This window comes from Schistosoma haematobium, chromosome 1 (assembly GCF_000699445.3).
Source record: "Schistosoma haematobium chromosome 1, whole genome shotgun sequence".
Lineage (NCBI taxonomy): Eukaryota > Metazoa > Platyhelminthes > Trematoda > Strigeidida > Schistosomatidae > Schistosoma > Schistosoma haematobium.
In genome coordinates, this window is record NC_067196.1 from 4,594,993 (window position 1) to 4,615,004 (window position 20,012).

Consider the following 20,012-nt stretch of genomic DNA (forward strand, 5'->3'; position numbering starts at 1 on the left):
GTTGACGGGTCCCAAATAGAACGAAACGTGCATCCTGGATTCCACTGCTAGCCACTATCCACCTTTGCTTATTAAGTAGTTTGTTTCAGAAACCCAGTAAAAACACACAAAAGAATTACAAATTAATAGTGGCCCACATAAAACTGGTCGTATAAGATCATTGTAAAAGAATAACACTAAACTATTTATGCAAAATAAGCGGACAATTTGAATTCCCAAACTTACACACTATACTGTTTTATTAAAATTTGTAATTACAAATGACATTCACATCTGAATTACAATATTACACTACCCTTTCGATCCTCGCTCGTGTAGAAGTCACTGTTGTTGATACAAGCCTATGTTGATATACACGGTTTTGTATGGGTCCTTATAAGAAAATACCTTGTTAGATATAATATTTCTTCTAGAGAATATATTTAGATTACGCAGAATTTTATCTCTCAAAATGATTAACAATTTCAAACCTTCACAAAATCTTTTTTATAGATAGTTAGGTTATTTTTTGTTGCGAATATAATTGCTCATTTAGTATGAACTGTGTTCTGTCACAATAGTACAGCCAGTTAATGAAGTATTGCGATGATTAAGATGTCGGGATCGAGCGTTTATTCACAGAATGCATCCCATGAATTTCAATCATATAGATTTCATAGAACATAAACACCATCGGGTTATACATATATATTCACTTAGTGTTCTTTTAATTGTATTTTCCCATTGTTATTTAGGACTGAAATTGATCAGTCTCATCTTGGCATATGTGCATCCTGTGCGGACTATCTCCATATTGCCTAAATTCACAAGCTTTTTAAGCAAAGATGGATAGTGGCTAGCAGTGGAATCACATGCAGGTACATCCAGTTGACAAGTCTCAAATAGGATGAAACGCACATTCTAGGCTCCACTGCTAGCCACATGATGAGACCTTGTTGATATTTGTACTTGTTGAGTAAATAACTGATGGATAACTTCCTCTTATTTGAATCGATAAATACTGAATCCAGGTTTCGTTGTAAATACATATACATCTTGCTAACAGCTGCTTAATTAAGATGAATTGTATGTCTTAAATTCAACTGTTAACCACTAACAAAAATGTTATTTATTTACAAAATCCTTACTAAACATCATCTGAGTTGCTTATCACATTAAGTAGTACTGATTAAGTTTGGGAATAATGTTTAGAAAACGAGTAATGAAGTTGAATTGCTATTTGGAATATTACCCATTGCATTCAGACATGTATTGCTACTTGTTTTGTTTTTTCTTTAAATTTCAATGAATACTTAGGGGATATTATAGACCAACATAATGGTATATTTAATTCAATGAAACCAGGAGATAAAAGTTATGGTTCTGTAGAATATTCACCAAATTTTTATAAAATTAATTCATCTGTTCCAAAAGTTCAATTTGGGTAAGTTATTCAATGAAATCTTATGACAATGAATGAATATCGTGTTGTATCAGGAAATGATGGAGACCATAGGGTTCTAACTAAGTGGTTTAAAAGTTAAGAGAACTCTGCATACTTGATAGTCGTGAGTTGTAACCTTACACTGCAAAAAACACTTCTATACTATAAAAAAAACATCATTCATACACTCCCTGGTTTTAAATGGTACTCCAAATAATATTAATCTAGGTCGGAAACTACTGTTTATAATTCTGTCAAAAGATGAATAACAAAATACCGTCTACGAAATTCAGTGTACTGAATATGAATGTGAACATTTAAAGGGAAATTATCGAGATAGTGAAATATAGGAAAGATAACTAAAAGTTATTATCAAATCCTCAGGAGATCGAGCCCCCAAATACCCTGGAATGGCCGAGCGTGAGAACAGTCAGCTCTATCATTCCAAATGCTCTCACATGGCCACATGCATACAACCACTGACAGGGAAGTCCTACTCACTGCCTTCTCGTGGCATTACTGTTGTTTACAAAATTGAGAGGACGAATGGCGAATGACCGGAGCTTTAACTGGGTTGGTGGATATGGAGGATCCACCTATGTGAGTTGGGAAACCCTGATCCCAAACCAGTGGTGCACACGGGCTGACTCCAGTCTCCTGAAGGAACAAATGGTGTATGAACCAATTGTTGATCACCGGTTACCATGAGATTGTATCTCGTTACGTTGCTCCACTGCCTTATGGATTAGACCTTTAGGTCCAAGGCTCTGGGTGTGGTACCCTAAGAAAACCACCTGCTTCGGTTTGCGCACCCTTGCAGTATCCCAGGCCATACACAAATCTAATGATTTATGTGGTTCATATGTATTCGGTGCCCCTTTGTACCAATATTTATGTGTTCAAATAAATAAACAGAAGACCTTAAAAAACTGAAGAATAGATCATTCATAGCATCGCATTGACTGAACACAGGACACAATACTGACTTCAATAGGACTAAAAAGAAAGACTGATGGCCAAAGTCATATATAATATGAACAAAATCAAATGATCTAATAAGTTAGGACATACTCCAATTAGTTGTAACCTAATAGAGAATAAAGAAACAAATTTTCATAGAATGACCTAAGCATTATGGCTACCAACAGTAGCTTACATTAACTTACTGATTATTATGACTGTATATGTTTTCATTTAGTTTTTAACTAGCATAATATATATATATATATATATATATATATATAGGTAACTCTGTGGAGTCCTATAACGGAAGGAAACATCTTTCCAATGATTCCTTGTTTACTATGATTATCTAACCAAAATCAGTTCATGATTAAGACAAATTGAAACAATCTCCAGAAATCTAATGTTTAAAACAATTAACTGTTTATATATACATCTTAAGTGTTTCTATTTTCCTTTCAGTTTAATGACACACATTCCAAAACAAATCGAAGTTCCAAGATTTCCAGTTAGTCCAATGTAAGTTGGTGCACTTGAATGTACCCTACTTTTGTACTTATTTATTTCTAACGTTTAGAAATAACGTTAGTTTAATTATATGACTTACTTACGCCTGTTACCCGTTGTGGAGGAGCATAGGCCGCTCACCAGAATTCTCCATCCAACTCTGTCCTGGACAATCCTTTTCAGTTGTTTCCAGTTACTATTCATTCTTTCCATGTCTGCTTCCCATTCCCGACACAGCGTGTTCTTTGGTCTTCCTCTCCTCCATTTCCCTCCACAACTCTAAGTTAGCGCTTGCCTCGTGATGCAGTCTGATGATTTCCGTAATGTATGTCCTATCCACATTCAAAGTCTTTTCTTCATTTCCTCTTCAGCCAGAAGTTGGTTTTATTCTCACCCACAGTAGGCTGTACCTAATAGTATCCGATCAATGGACATTGAGTATCTTCTGTGGACTATTGTTTCTAAATACTTGTACCAATTTGATGATGGTTGTGGTAGTTCTCCAAGTTGAACTGTCATGAATTTCGTGCTGAAGATTGTCACTTTGATATTGATTGACAGTTGTTTTGAGTTCCACATGTTCTTCAATAGTGGGAATGTTGCGCTTGCTTTGCCAATCATCACCTTCATGTCTGTATCAGATCATCCACGTTCATCGATGATGCTTCTCAGATACGTGCAATATTCCACATCATTCAGAGTTTCGCCATCAAGTGTGATTGCATTGGTGTTTTCCGTTTTGTATTTGAGGATCTTGCTTTTTCTTTTGTATATGTTGAGGTCTACTGATGCAGAGGCTGTTTCTACACTAGTTGTCTTCATCTGCATTTGTTCGTGCGTATGAGATAGGAGAGCTAGGTCATCTGCGAAGTCCAAATCGTCTAATTGTTTCTGAGCCGTCCATTGTATTCCGTGTTTCGTCTCAGATGTCGAAGTCTTCATAGTCCAGTCAACCAGCAGAAGAAATAGGGAGGGGAGAGTAATCAGCCTTATCTGACTCCGGTCTTTTAATTATATGACACTGGTAATTTAAGAAAACCAGTAGTGTAGTGAATGAGAGCTCAGTTGGGGAAAAACAACCACACTTTTGAATGCAAAATCATATAGTAGACTTATGAAAATCCCACATTGAATACATCATTCGCATATTTTCTGCTTCTAGGCATTCCACATCCGATTAATGTTACATACTACTTATATCTACCAGCATAAGTAGCATACACAACAGTTCATGTTCATCGATTCCTTTATTTTTATGTAGAATAGTATGACGTTTCATGTACCATTTACAACCATGTAACTGAGTGTATATAAAAGTATGATTATAATGAATTAATTCTCATATGAATATTTCTTTATTTTTGAATTCTCTTTTTTGGACTGTGAAGAGTACAATCAACTGAGCAGGAATTCAATCAAGATTTAACATTAATACGTAAAGAATTACGTGAATTAGATGAATGGAAACCAGCTCCAACTTTAACTGAAACTATATCGTCTGTGAAGTTTTCAAGGAAGTAGATTAAAAACCCTTTATATACAATTATATGATATACATTACCAGTATTGATTTTAAAACACGTATATATGCATCTGAATTATATTTGAGGAATGGGAAAAATACTGGGTGGCTGAAAAGGAAATCAAAATTTAGACAAATGCTAAGGCTCATAAGGCGGTCGGCGTATTAAGTAAACAGTCTAGAGTTAGGTAGGGGCGGGCAAACCAAAAACGTGCCATCAGTCCAAGAAGTCACTAACTTGTGGTGTGAGCCATGTGGACGGTAGATGCAGACTACTTTGTTGGAGTCCGTGTGACTATCATAACCAATGGTTGGAGACTGTGTGTGTGTGTGACATGGCTGAGAATCGATTACAATGGTGTCGGTGTATACACTCTCTGTCTTCCCTTAAACTATGAGATTAAAATTGCTTCATATCTTTCTCTTCTAAATTACCATCATTGAATTGATTACTTCTATGAATCTGGTGTTCATCTTGTTGTGCTAATGAGTGGGGCGTGGCAACTTGGACCGATGCATATATGTTCCTGGTCCTACGTTGTAGCTGATTGACTGACTATGGGTATTAAAATATATGATCTATAAGTGTGAACAAGCTTCTTAGCAGTATTCACATCACTATACTAAAGATATATCTGACAGGTTAGTCATTGCTGCAGCAGAGATTATTTGTATTCCAGATATTTAATACATTACTGGCAACACTATTTGACTTATAATTGACTTAGACTGCCCAAACGAAAATCCCATTCTTATGAACTTTCGTATCCAACAGAAGTTAGAACGGAATACCAACCTATTAATTTTTCCTCACACACATTTCCATAATCATAAATGAGAGTTCTACATTTTTGTAAATACCTGACAATGTTCTCTTTATTTAAATCCATCACTACATGACTAACCGTCAAAATTATTCTTTGTTAATTCTAGGTGAACGTCAAGCTAGATTGATACACGCGCCATGATCTTGATGTAACCTTCTCATTCCTAACTGTTTAGGCAGCATACTTCATGTTAAGCATTATTATTAATAAAGACTGATCAATATTCAGCCCTGAATATCATTGAATATACTGCACAAAAGAGCCCTATAAACTTAGATACAACGACTTTTAATTGTCCCCTCATGTTGTAATAGGATAAGAATTAAAATGTTCACGATACTTGATCACCACACTTAATCACAGGATATATATAGTCATTCAAGTATCTGGCCTTCCTATTAAGAATTCAATTAGACTAGATCAACATTTTATTGACATAAGTACAAAACAGTTAGTAAATGGAATTAAAGTGGAGTGAATTTTACAACATGAAATAATCTCTTCTATTTTCAGTAGCTGAATACTTCCATCTTCAATCCTTGACTAATGACAAATCACTTTAATAAAATAAAATTTAATTAACATAATGTTCATATTCATTGATAAGTATGATTACTTACATGGCGGCATTTTGAATGATAACAATAACCACGAGTTAAATGTTCAATTTCAGTAAAAACTGTATAACCAGTTTTAGGATCTATGTAGTATTTAGCACCTAAGTAGTATAAATAAGAAAAGAAACTGAATTTAAAATATGTCGAACTGACATTCGGGAACTTTGCTTAATCAAGTGATTTATCGAAATTTTTTGATCAATAGTCGTAGATGTAGTCGGAAAGTAGCCATAGGAAATCGAAATAATCCATAGAGAAGGGAATAAATTAAATAATTTTATAAAGCTTTTTCTTTCTGGAGTTTCGTCGAATTGCTATTATTCAGTATTTATCCTTACAATATAGATGAATACTGAACTCCAGTTCGTGAAGACGTCTACCATAGCCGTGGATACAATTCCTAAGGTTCATTAAACTAGTTCATGGAGGCTGGAGCTAATGGAGTCAGAGTTCGAGTCTGTACAGCTCCTATTAATTTCAAGTACCGCTGAATTTAACGTGGTACATTATATATACTCCTCATTTTGGAAGAGTTTTCACTCACATAATGTGTTCGATTTCAGGCATAAATCCCAAGTAAATAATGTACAAGTTCAATAGAAGTATCAATTTTCGTGCCATTATCTGTCGGTAAACATTCGCATTGATAACTCAGTGTCTGTAACTCTTCAGCCAATTAACCTAAGCATGGAAGCCTAGTAGAAATCACAGCAGATTGAGCGGCACATTCACCATTGTCTTCAGTGGGTTAATATCTCATAACAGACCCAGTTGAACTCAACTAGTCACTACTTCTCACTAGAACTCCAGGGTATACCTCTTGAAGCCAGTCAGTATTGAGCATATGTTCATTCATATCAGAAGAGGTTTTTGTGGATATTATAGTAAGTTTAATAATTGAGGTCATGAGTCAATTGAAGCTAGACCACCATGGAAAACCTGGAAGCACCGGGCGACCGTTTCTTCCTAGTATGGGACTCCTAAGCAGTGCGCATCCACGACGAAAAAAAACCCTTCTAATAATAATAACTATTGTTATTATCATTCAGAATTATTAATGTATTGGTGAATATCTGATCATTTACTGCATGTTTCGCATGTAATATCGAATAACTAAAATATCCCAAAAAATCTTCTAACTTTGTGATTAATACCGAGTTATTACACTGACGCTATGACTTCAATTCATTGAGTATTGATGTAAATTAAGATTAACGAATTCTATTATCAGAAACTAACGTAACGGTTACCAGCAAACATAGGTGGTGACCAGCGGTGGAATTCAGGATGAGCGTCACTTTGTCCAATTTAGGACTCGTTAGCTGAATTTACCTGCATCCAACAAATGATGTTCACTCCTGAACTCGAACCCAGTACCGTTGGCTTCACAAGCCATATCCCATCACGTTATCCACTTAGCTATTGATTTCAGATAGCCTGGAATGGACATCAGCTCTGGGATGCAGGTACATCGAAATGATGAATCTCAGATGAAACGAAGTAGGGTGCGTCCTGGATTTCATTGCTAGCCAACATCCATCTTTTCTTAAAATGCTTGAGATTTAAGGCAATCCTCACAAGATGTGCATATGCCAATAAGAGACTGATCGGTTGCAGTCCTAAACATCAATAGGAAAATTCAAACAAACAATAAACAAATGGATTATAGCATAACAGTTTCCGAAACTTTTTTTCATAATGTGATTTTAAAATCATATCATATCGTATTTATAGTTATAACCCCAAAACTTGATGCTAAACGTACAGAGAACAATCATAGTCCGTTTAATGTGAACTGTGTGGTTGTTCGGATCTCCTAAAAGGTCTTTAATTAAAGGCCCAGAAGCGCCAAGAAATGTGTTATGCGACCAGAGAAATAAAGAATGACGTGCCACGGTTATAATTGAAGATTTATCTATACTGTTACTATATTTAGTATAGCTTCTGAAATTTCTAGAAGTTCCAGTCGAGTGTAAGTCTAGAAACATCCCCATTTTTCTGCATATGAAATAATCATGGATTACAGCTTTTACTTACAGTTCGCGCCTTCTCTTCATTCTTTTAATTGGTGTGTAGAAGTAGTTTGGATTATGGGAACCAGATACGAAGACAGTATTGGGCCTTTCGATAGAAAACATATCAGTGCTTGACTTAACAGTTTTATGTTCTTATTTGTGTAGTTCATATTTGTTTTTGTGGCGATCTGTACAAATAATTATGTACTTAAATAAATGTATAAAACTTGAAGGTGAGACTATAATTTATGGACGACCTTTGAGAGATGCTAAAGTGACCTTGAGAGCGTCTACCTACTTACCAGGGTTAAATAAGAGTTATAAAGCAGTCTGAAGAATAAGGATGATGATTTACAGTTGATGGCTAGGGTTAGGAATTACATTTAAGGTTTTTCATTACGAACTGACATCAGCTATAATGCCAAAACTCTATTTAACTGAATGGGTGAATGAATTTCGCGCCCAAATCTAAGACATGTTCTCCTAAATCTGATGGGTTCATCCATAAATTATAGTCTCGCCAACTTGACTTCATCAAGAAATTGTCAGATTCATCAATTAAAGATATCAAGGTATCTTCAAACAAAATCTGAAACTTCTCTATTCGATTCAAATAAATATATTCAACTGACTTACCGCTATAGCTTTATTGTAAACATCAGTCCAATAATATGAACGATATATTAACATTCCTTTACCATATACACGTAACTGTCTCATTATTATTAGTCGTAATTAATGCTGATTAAGATTTGCATAAGTTAACAACCAACTACTTGGTATAAATTTACCTACCTGTAATAGATATGAATACACATTGAATTAAGTGAATCATCATATAAATAGATCAAACCGAAAAGATTTAAAGTATAATTCTGAACATTTTAATCAAATTAGTTGACTCATATTTCAATTTGATATTATTCATTTGCTGGGTATTCAGTCAAATAATCGACATCGTGATCCTTCTGGTTTTCGTTCAATATTCAGTGGTCAGCTATAACATAGGACCAGGAACATATATGCATCGGTCCAAGTTGCCACGCCCCACTCATTAGCACAACAAGATGAACACCAGATTCATAGAAGTAATCAATTCAATGATGGTAATTTAGAAGAGAAAGATATGAAGCAATTTTAATCTCATAGTTTAAGGGAAGACAGAGAGTGTATACACCGACACCATTGTAATCGATTCTCAGCCATGTCACACACACACACACAGTCTCCAACCATTGGTTATGATAGTCACACGGACTCCAACAAAGTAGTCTGCATCTACCGTCCACATGGCTCACACCACAAGTTAGTGACTTCTTGGAATGATACCACGTTGTAGTTTGGCCACCCCTAACATTCTTCCAACAATCGCCAACACTAATCAGCATTGCGCGAGTGGTAATCGGTGTTAAAAGCCATACATTTCTGTTACATCGTCTTTCACACTTTATTGTCCATATCATACCATTGTTGCTCTCACATGACCATTTTGAATTTCGTGGATCAAAAGAAATCACACGGAACTCAGTCTAGCTAGTAATAAAGATTATCTGACGTGATGAATTGAATCAATTATTGGACAGCAACTCACGAACAATCACTTACGAATGTGCAGGTGCATTGTTGTAATTGAGTAGTCATCTATCAGCATCGCACAAATCCTATCTAACTTGAAGGTGTTGAGAATTTTTACATGAGGACAACATTTTCGGACGAGTGTGTTTGCAGATATCGAAATAAATTTTATAATAGTTTCACTTTATTTAGTATTGTACGTACTTCGCATATTATGTTCGATGGATTTAAGTAACCATATGTCTGATTCAACCATTACTCCACTGAGCTGTCATATAATAGGAAATGATTACTAACCATGTGTTTTAATGAAATCTATCTCAGTAACCAATTACAAGTTGGTATATTCAACTTAAAGCCATACTTTTATGTAAGGTCTAATGATACCTGCTATTTGAGTGTCTAAATTAGAGCTGGATCAGCTTTTAAACCAATCACTTCAATAATAATTAAAATATACTGTTATTAGTCGTTTACCGACTGTAAACAGAAAAACATTGATAAAGATATTTTTTTGTAAATAAATTGGTCGTTTTGACACAAATTATTATTTTGATATTTTATCTAATAAGACATACACGAACGGAAAAATGATCGATTTTCGAAAATTAGTGTATATTTTCATTACCCCCCAAATACTCTGGTACGGGCGAAAGTGTGGAGAGTCAGCTCTCCCTCTCGAAATACTCCCACATGGCCACTTGCATACAAGTACTGTCAGGGAAGTCCTACTCACTGCCTTCTCGTGGTGAGGGTGTTGTTTACGAAATTGGGAAGACAAAAATCTACTGACCAGAGCTTTAACCGGGTTGTTGGACACAGAGAGTCCACCTAGGGGAGTTGGAAAACCCTGACTCAAAACCAATGGTGCACATAGACTCCAGGACCCTAAGGAAACAAATAGCGTATGAACCAATCGTTGGTCACCGGTTACCATGGGACTGCATCTCCTGACGTTGCTCCACTGCCTTATGGGTCATAGTTTAGGTCGAAGGCTCTGGGTGTGGCTGCCTAAGGAAACCACCTGCTTCGGTTTGTCACCTGAGCAGTATCTCAGCTCTCACACGAATCGAATGATTTATGTGGAGCATACCTATTTGGTGCCTCCTTGTACCAATATTTATGTGTTTAAATAAATAAATAAATAAATAAACTTCGATATTGATTGACAGTTGTTTTGGGTTCCAATAGTTCTTTGACTATAGGGATGCTGCCCTTGCTTTGCCAATCCTCGTCTTGACGTTTGCATCCGATCCTCCATACTCCTTGATGATGCTTCTCTCCATCCACCTGTCCCCCTGTCCTTGAACTTTGCTGATTGGCTTGCCTTCTTTATCGGTCTCTCTAGTTTACTAAATTTCCCTGCCAGTTTCTTCGTCGTGTCATATAGTTGTCTCATATTTCCTTCTCTTTTAGCTATTTCCACTGTCGTTAGATCTTTCACGTATTTCTGTTTGTCAGCTCTAATGCTCCTTTTCACTTGTTTGTTTGCTTCTGTGTATTCAGCTTGTGCCTTGACTTTCTCTGTTCTTGTTCTATTGTCCTTAATTGCTGTATTCATCTCCTTCCTTTCTAGAATCTTGTCTAGTGTTTCGATGAAGATTCGTTCTTTATTATGATTTCTCTTTGACCCCTCTCTACTTGTCCTCCACAGCAGTTTCTTTTCCTTTAAGATCCTGTAAGGCTTGGAACCTGTTGTTGACAGTTATCTTGAATTCGTTGAGTTTGTAAGTATCTCGTAGGAAGGCTGTATTGAACCTCTGTACTGCTGTTTCCACAACTGTTCAGTATTTCTTTGCTTCAGTTTCATCTTGGTCACCACCTGGTGATGGTGACCTAAAGCTATGTCAACTTCTCTCCTGGTTTTCACGTCTCCCGTTGACCTTGTGAATTCTTTATTAATACAAATATGATCTATCTGTTTCTCCGTGGTGCGGTCCGGTGATACCCATGTAGCTTTGTATATGCGTTTGTGTGGGAACATTGTGCCGCCTATAACAAATTAGTTGAATGCACATAGGTTTGCAAATCTCTTCCCATTTTCGTTCCTCTCAACCAGTCTTTATCGTTCCATGATATCTTCATTTCTGTTGTTGTCCATTCAGACTTTGAAGTTAAGATCTCCCATCAGGGTGGTCAGGTTTTTTCCTGGGCACTTCTCTGTGATCGCTTGCAACCTCTCGTAGAACTGATCATTATCGTCATCATTGCTATTAGTGGTGGATGCATAACATTGAGTAATATTCATTGTAATTCCTTCCTTCTTTGTTTTGAAGGGTGCTTTGATGATCCTGGATCCGTAAGATTCCCACCTAACAAGTCTGAGACGGCTGTCTGATATTTGCAAAAGGGACAGTCAGGTTTGAGACAATTGATCGACATTTTGCAAATTAAGTATTTACTATATGGTTCTCGGATTTTATTAAGAAATTCTGTAATTTTGTGTTTAAATACATCCAATGATCCCCACTTGTGTTCTCGTTCACTACAAAACCATTAAATACAAAACCCAGAATAATAACCCACACGAAAACTGCAATGGTTTAGTAATATGCTATAAAATAGTCTGTAAATTCTGTCTTGTCGTGAGTTGTACCCTTAATGGTATGAATATTGTCTTTTTGAATATTGGTAGATGAAAGGGGTTTGGGTTTCTTGAGAGAATATCAGGATAAAGGAAATAGGAGGTAGGTCAAAAATTGGATGACCCAATGAAAACTTGTTTGAATCTGTCGTATTATCAGATTCAAGTTTCAGCTAAATTAACCCTAAAATTAAAGAGGTATTTTGGTAAAAGTCGAGAGTACTAAAAGCCAAAGCGAAAAAATGTATCGGACCTTTTGTTAGTCAACGATTTCATTATGAATAAGACTTAATTTGCTAAACTCTGATGGATGTGTTAATCACTTTAAGGATCACACACAAAAAGGCATTTTACTATTTTATGAACGAATCTATATCCATAGTGAGGTTTCCTTGGATGTTATTCTAGTGAGTTATATGCTCTTTAAAATGTATAGGGTAGTAGTTATTGTGTCATTACTATACCCGATAGGCTTTTTAGCATTTAATAAGTTTCAGCCATAACTTTAGTTACGTAAACTTAGTACTAGAATTGCACAGCTTCAGTTAAAGCCACCTAAGACTTTAGGGATTTTTGGCTCAATAAGATACTAGCTAAGGGTAAATCTTCGATTCACAATTTGCCGCTAGTCAATGAGAATAATTTGACTTCCAGTCACTTTTTCCGTATAAGGTTGTGATACTACTGAAGTAAGTAGGCTCGAGTCTGGAACCTACTGGTTGAAAATAGTAAAAATATCATATTTGTAACATACCACTAGGCATAAAAACTAAATTTCCTGACGTTTCGTGACTCAGTGTAAGCCGCTTCCTATGAAACCAAATTAATACACGTTTAGACAGCACAAGGCAAAAGTACTTGGTAAAATCAATAAAAAAAACAGGTCTGACCCAGTCAATACCATGCCATTCCAGTCAAAGTAGCTTAAATGAGACATGTTTGTGTGTGCGTTAATGAGTGGAAAATTTGACATTTGTAATGTGAAATGGTAGGCTTGGATTGGTATGATAATGGTGTGATGTGAATAGCATCAGACATAACTCGGATAGATGATTCAAGTCAAATGGATAGTAATGGCTTTAATTCTATTAATGGGAGTAGGATTTAGCAATATAAGGAAAGGTTTAGCTATTCGCCTTTCTTTGTAGTTGCGAAAGCTTTTTTGTATTATCTTGATATTTTTAGTATCGATTTGATGGTTATTGAAGATGCCCTCCACTTTTATTGCTGATCTAATTTGGAACCTTTTAGGTTCTACAGGATTATCAGATGATTTATTTGTGCAGCTTTGATGTTCTTTAACATCAGTTAAGATTTCACCAGATGAAACTCCAACATAGAAAGCAACATAATCAACATACTCGAATCTGTAGCCACAGTTACGTGTCATAAAAAGAATCATATCCTTTATACGAAACAAAGCATCTCAAAAAGTATCAGTTGTTTTGTAGTATGCTATAATTCCAAGTTATTTTGAGATTCTTTGAGGTTCTTCAGTTGTACTATGGCGGTATGGTAGAACTAAGGTATCAATCCATGGTAAACCACTGATAAAGCCTAGGCATTTATCATTGAGTCCTGCGAATAGATGCTTAAAGGTTGTGTCATAATTTTTTATGTTCATGACTACTATTGTAATTACAATAGTTTTGTCCTTGATTGTAGCTTACCTGTTCATGTCAAATATTTTGCCTATGATATTACACGAGGAATTTGGCCCAAATATGTTGACGATACTTTCGCTATCATCGAAAAGTTATTCCTAAGAACTCCAAAAAACCAAAACAAAACAGAATTAAAACAAACTACAAGACAGCTGATGCTCTTTGAAATGCTTTAGTCATTTTATTGAATAAGATCCCCTTTATATCAAAACTAAACCGTATCTACAGATTAATGTGTCGATTGTTTTGAAAATTCTATACATTTTATTCAAATTAGTTGACTCATACTTCAATTTGATATTATTCGTTTGCTGAGTATTCAGTCAAATAATCGACATCGTGATCCTTCTGGTTTTCGTTCAATATTCAGTAGTCAGCTATAACATAGGACCAGGAACATATATGCATCGGTTCAAGTTGCCACGCCCCACTCATTAGCACAACAAGATGAACACCAGATTCATAGAAGTAATCAATTCAATGATGGTAATTTAGAAGAGAAAGATATGAAGCAATTTTAATCTCATAGTTTAAGGGAAGACAGAGAGTGTATACACCGACACCATTGTAATCGATTCTCAGCCATGTCACACACACACACACAGTCTCCAACCATTGGTTATGATAGTCACACGGACTCCAACAAAGTAGTCTGCATCTACCGTCCACATGGCTCACACCACAAGTTAGTGACTTCTTTGATTGATACCACGTTGTGGTTCGGCCACCCCTAACATTCTTCCAACAATCGCCAACACTAATCAGCATTGCGCGTCGTGGTAATCGGTGTTCAGGCAAGCATGCACAACACGTGACCCAACCATCTCGGTCGATGAAGATTCACAACCTCGTCAACTGATTTACCATCATTCTCTAATAACCTGAGTCCAACCTCAATATTACTTGCCCGGTGATCCCAGCAGATGCGAGCAATATTTCTAAGACATCTGTGATCAAATATTAGTAGTTTACGCGTATCTTCTGCTCTTAATGGCCACGTTTTGCAGCCGTGAAGTAGAACAGAAAGAACTGCTGTGCAGTATACTCGTCCCTTAATTGATAGACGGATATCTCGAATAGACAGGATGAAAAACTATTTGTGTGTATGTATGAAGAAATGCCACAACGTACGATATGGGGCAAGATAAAGGAAATTAATCTGAGACAATCTCACTAAAAATAAGTAACTATGCAATCATATTACATAAGGTATAAAAGAAAAATAACATTTTTATAACGAAAGATCGTATTTCTCGAAATATACATATGTACAAGACAAGGAAATATAATTTAAAAGAAAAAAAGTGCACGACACAGTTTAAGTACATTGAATATATATATAGAGAGAGGGAGAGAGAGAGACAAGTTAAGAATCATGATACTGTTTGTTCATTTCCTCCACCTCCTCGACCAAGCATACCTAAAAGGAGGTAAACAAATATGAATATAAGATAACCGTCCGATTGCATTTTCATGAGATATATATGACGTACAAACACAGGTAATGCGAATCGCTACTCACTGATGAAATAAAATATTTCTTTATAATCCACTTGGTAAGTATACAAATATATGTAAATGGTGGAGTTACAGTTTAGTTGTACAAAGGTAAATGGAGTGAGATTCAAACTTGAGAACTAGCGGTTGCTAGTCGAAAGAATAAACTATTTCAGAAAAATGAATTAGTTCACGAGTAAATTTGTTTAAGAATAATAATATCACCTGACGATTTTATGTAAGCATGTGAGAGTTGGGTGAAAGTTTCAACTATTTATCTAAGAATCCTTGACAGCGCGCTATCAGGCTGGGTGAGTGGGTCTAGACATATTACTTCCTTATGTCTCAAAGCTAAGAGGTACGTGAGAAGTCATAAGCGAGACACGCTATTAAGGGACAGTGATTGTGCTTCTAGTCAAAGTCTTACCCTGGATATTCTTATCTGAGTTAGAAGGACACATGCATTAATACCAATAGCTTTCGAACAAGTTTATTCAGTTTTTGTCGAGTAAATCATCCTAGTCATTTCAGTCTCCTCACTTGCATAGCTTGTTGGGTAAGTGTATGGGAAGCGTGTTTATGTGAATTGAATGTCCATGATCATAACACAAACACTTGACCCTATTTACAGAACAACTTACAAATCTTAAAGTTTCAGTGATAGTGTTATTATTGATGATACATCTGTCAATATCTAGATACTGATAGACAACAGTGAAACCAACACTTGACCAGTTACCGGAAATCTACTTATTTTTTTAGATACAAGCGACCTGTTCTATATGAGGCAATGACAACCGTTAATGCAGGAAACTGTAACACCTGGAACATGTGAACGTTTTGAAATCAATCCACTTTTTTTCCAGCTGAATCTATTTTGTTGTCCATAGGAAATCACGTTTAAAATATTAACCGATTATTTAACTGACCAGGACGAAATTTTCGACGTATATCAACATTGATTTCATGGGAAATTTTTTTTACCAAGATGAACAGTGAGATAAATGCATCATCATGAGATTGGGATTTATCAACAACTTTGAAAAGTTGAAAAACTTAAGAAAATTTCAAACTTAAACTACATACTGTGATTTTTTCAACACAGCATACTATCCTATTGTGAAAAGATAGCATCATATATCTTACGTCAAATTATGGATATTGAGTTGGGATATATGGTGTCACATTACACTATACACCCTATAAGTAAACTACATATGCAATCTGAATGCTCATAATGAAGAGAAAAGTGTACCATATCCATACTAAAAAGTATTGAAACAACTAATAATGCGTACATTATAAGCAAAGATGGATAGTGGCTAGCAGTGGAATCCAGGACGCACGTTTCGTCTTATCTGGGACTCGTCAGCTGGATGTACTTGCATCCCAGAGTTGATGTTCACTCGGGGACTCGAATACAGTACCGTTCGCTCCAAACGCCATCTTTGCTTATAATACTTGTGAATTAAGGCAATATCGAGGCAATACGCACAGTATGCACATATGCAAATTGCAATCCTAAACAGTGATGGGAAGATTCAAATAAATAATACCAAGTGAATTTAAATAATACGTACCTTCTTAATTTATAAAACTAGAGACAAAAATAATATAGGAGAAAGTTATGTTTTCTTCACCTTCATATATTTTACTCAAATGTATACGTATACACAACCATAAATTAAGTAGTATATATTTTGATAATCCACCAAGTATTCGAATGAATATGTTCAATTAATTTAAACAATAAATTAGTCACAGCGAATCCAACCTATTATACAATAACAAGAGATTGAACTAACCAACTTATGATACTTTATGTGATTTTAAATGACCTACTTACATCACAACTATGTAATTCTTGAAACATGTTAAGAATGAACTATCTGACATTTGAGAAGAAAAATACCTATGAAGTAATCTACATTACGTATTCAAAAAACTCGGACATATACTTTTTCAAAGGTATTAATAAGCTACACTATTAATTTGAATCGGAATACAATAAAAAATTAAGTCTCAGATTATTTTTAAGTGAAAATTTTTGTGTTCATCTAGTTGTTGATCAGTCTACTAGTTAACAGAATCATAAAAATTACCTCATCAAATGTAACGGATCAATAGGTTTGGTTGACTAGATCTATCTGAATATTTTCTCACGAAGACCTTTCAATTTTCCTGGGTCTATAACGAAAGGTGAATTTAATCAAACTGCTATTTGTATATGTGATCAAAAAATACGGTACTCACTAATTATATTATTTACTAAACCTGTGTCATTTTTTGTATCCCTTCCTTACAAACGTGTGCTTTGAATTCGTTCACATTGAAATGTGTAGCGTATATACTTATATTTCAGATCCATTTATGATTTTCCATTGTGAATTAGGTTGTGAACTAGGTTAGTTGACAAATAATGATATCTAATGATTTATTATTAATTTAAACACATAAATATTGGTACAAGGAGGCACCAAATAGGTATGCTCCACATAAATCATTCGATTCGTGTGAGAGCTGAGATACTGCTCAGGTGACAAACCGAAGCAGGTGGTTTCCTTAGGCAGCCACACCCAGAGCCTTCGACCTAAACTATGACCCATAAGGCAGTGGAGCAACGTCAGGAGATGCAGTCCCATGGTAACCGGTGACCAACGATTGGTTCATACGCTATTTGTTTCCTTAGGGTCCTGGAGTCTATGTGCACCATTGGTTTTGAGTCAGGGTTTTCCAACTCCCCTAGGTGGACTCTCTGTGTCCAACAACCCGGTTAAAGCTCTGGTCAGTAGATTTTTGTCTTCTCAATTTCGTAAACAACACCCTCACCACGAGAAGGCAGTGAGTAGGACTTCCCTGACAGTACTTGTATGCAAGTGGCCATGTGGGAGTATTTCGAGAGGGAGAGCTGACTCTCCACACTTTCGCCCGTACCAGAGTATTTGGGGGGTAATGAAAATATACACTAATTTTCGAAAATCGATCATTTTTCCGTTCGTGTATGTCTTATTAGATAAAATATCAAAATAATAATTTGTGTCAAAACGACCAATTTATTTACAAAAAAATATCTTTATCAATGTTTTTCTGTTTACAGTCGGTAAACGACTAATAACAGTATATTTTAATTATTATTGAAGTGATTGGTTTAAAAGCTGATCCAGCTCTAATTTAGACACTCAAATAGCAGGTATCATTAGACCTTACATAAAAGTATGGCTTTAAGTTGAATATACCAACTTGTAATTGGTTACTGAGATAGATTTCATTAAAACACATGGTTAGTAATCATTTCCTATTATATGACAGCTCAGTGGAGTAATGGTTGAATCAGACATATGGTTACTTAAATCCATCGAACATAATATGCGAAGTACGTACAATACTAAATAAAGTGAAACTATTATAAAATTTATTTCGATATCTGCAAACACACTCGTCCGAAAATGTTGTCCTTATGTAAAAATTCTCAACATCTTCAAGTTAGATAGGATTTGTGCGATGCTGATAGATGACTATTCAATTCCCGACCGAAGCTGCTACCTTGACGAGGTGGTCGGGCTTGCCTATCGTGATGACCCAACCGAGCTATATTGGCTGGAACATATGTTCCTGTAGGTTCTACCATGCCAGGCAGGTCGATTGGTGAACGGTAAGACTAAAAGCAGCAACTCAAGGTCTGAGGGCGAAGTCGTACTGCTGACCGTAGAGAGGTGTGACAGCAGTGAGGTGTTTCCCTCGGACAACCAGCATGACAGCGATGCTGCCTTCCCACAAGGAGGGGTGGGGTTAGAAAAGGTCGACCCTAAAAATGCACACCTCACCTTACCTCACGGATTTCCGTCTCCGGCGGTAAGGCCCTTTGAAGAACGGAGCTAACATGTCAAAAACCTTCCACAGAAAGGCCGTGCGCGACCGGCCTCAAGCAGTTGTTCCTTGGGCTCTGCGGTCACGCTCCCAGGTCGTTAAGACCAACACTAATCCAATTTCCTTTTCAGGTTCCTCAGGTAATACCCTTCCACGGTGTGGGCAGCCGGGAAGTGACATCAGCCCTCATACCCGTAACAGCACACGAGACCAAGTTGGTCACATTCAAATCCTTCCTACACCCCATAATACCTCTCTTATCTCCATGACTAACCCTCCTCACGTCTCTTTATCACCTCGCACCGCTAGGGCAAACGATTTGAGTACGTGGAACGCCATTCCTGGTCTCCTGAAACCACGCTCTAAACTACACGTAGGAGCTTTTAACGTACGAACACTTTGCCAAATAGGACAGCAGGCTTCCTTAGCTAAAACTTTAGAATCTCGCGCCATCGATGTGTGCTGCGTCTCCGAAACGCGCATACAGGATCCAAGTATCGTCATTCATTTGACCTCACCATGCCAAAATAAAGAACCGACTCGATTTACGCTTCGTGTATCTGGAAGCCCTGATTCTGCTCCCCGTGGCCTCGCCGGCGTAGGTATAGCATTGAGCCCTAGGGCAGAACTAGCTCTCTTAGAGTGGATCCCAGTAGACAGTCGTTTGTGCGCTGTCCGACTGAACGGAACAGTAAGAATCCGGAAAGATAGGGACACTCGTCGTTGCCTATTCGTCGTCTCTGCCTATTCTCCCACTGACTACAGCCCAGATGATGTAAAAGATGAGTTTTACAGAAAGCTTTCGGACCTTCTCCGAAAAGCTAAGCGCTCGGATGTAGTAATAGTGGCCGGTGACTTTAATGCTCAAGTAGGTAAACTAAGCGATAGGGAAAGACACCTAGGTGGATCTTATGGTGTCGTAGCTCAAAGAACAGATAATGGCGACCGTCT

The 20,012-nt window shown here is 36.5% G+C and overlaps 1 protein-coding gene across 2 annotated transcripts in view; it reads right to left on the bottom strand.

Annotated features, from left to right (window-relative positions):
- The window catches only part of MS3_00006867 (uncharacterized protein), a 47,643-nt gene that overhangs the window by 19,446 nt on the left and 8,185 nt on the right, over positions 1-20,012 (bottom strand). The window contains exons 3-4 of one of the 2 annotated variants that reach the window (XM_051215111.1): positions 17,297-17,381; positions 15,071-15,117 (exon numbers count right to left, since the gene is read on the bottom strand). The exons of the other annotated variant lie outside the window; for it this stretch is intronic. Coding sequence (XP_051072963.1) covers positions 17,338-17,381 — 44 coding nt within the window. The 3' untranslated portion in view covers positions 15,071-15,117; positions 17,297-17,337. Of the gene's footprint in view, positions 1-15,070; positions 15,118-17,296; positions 17,382-20,012 lie in introns of those variants that run through there. 2 annotated transcript variants of the gene reach the window in all.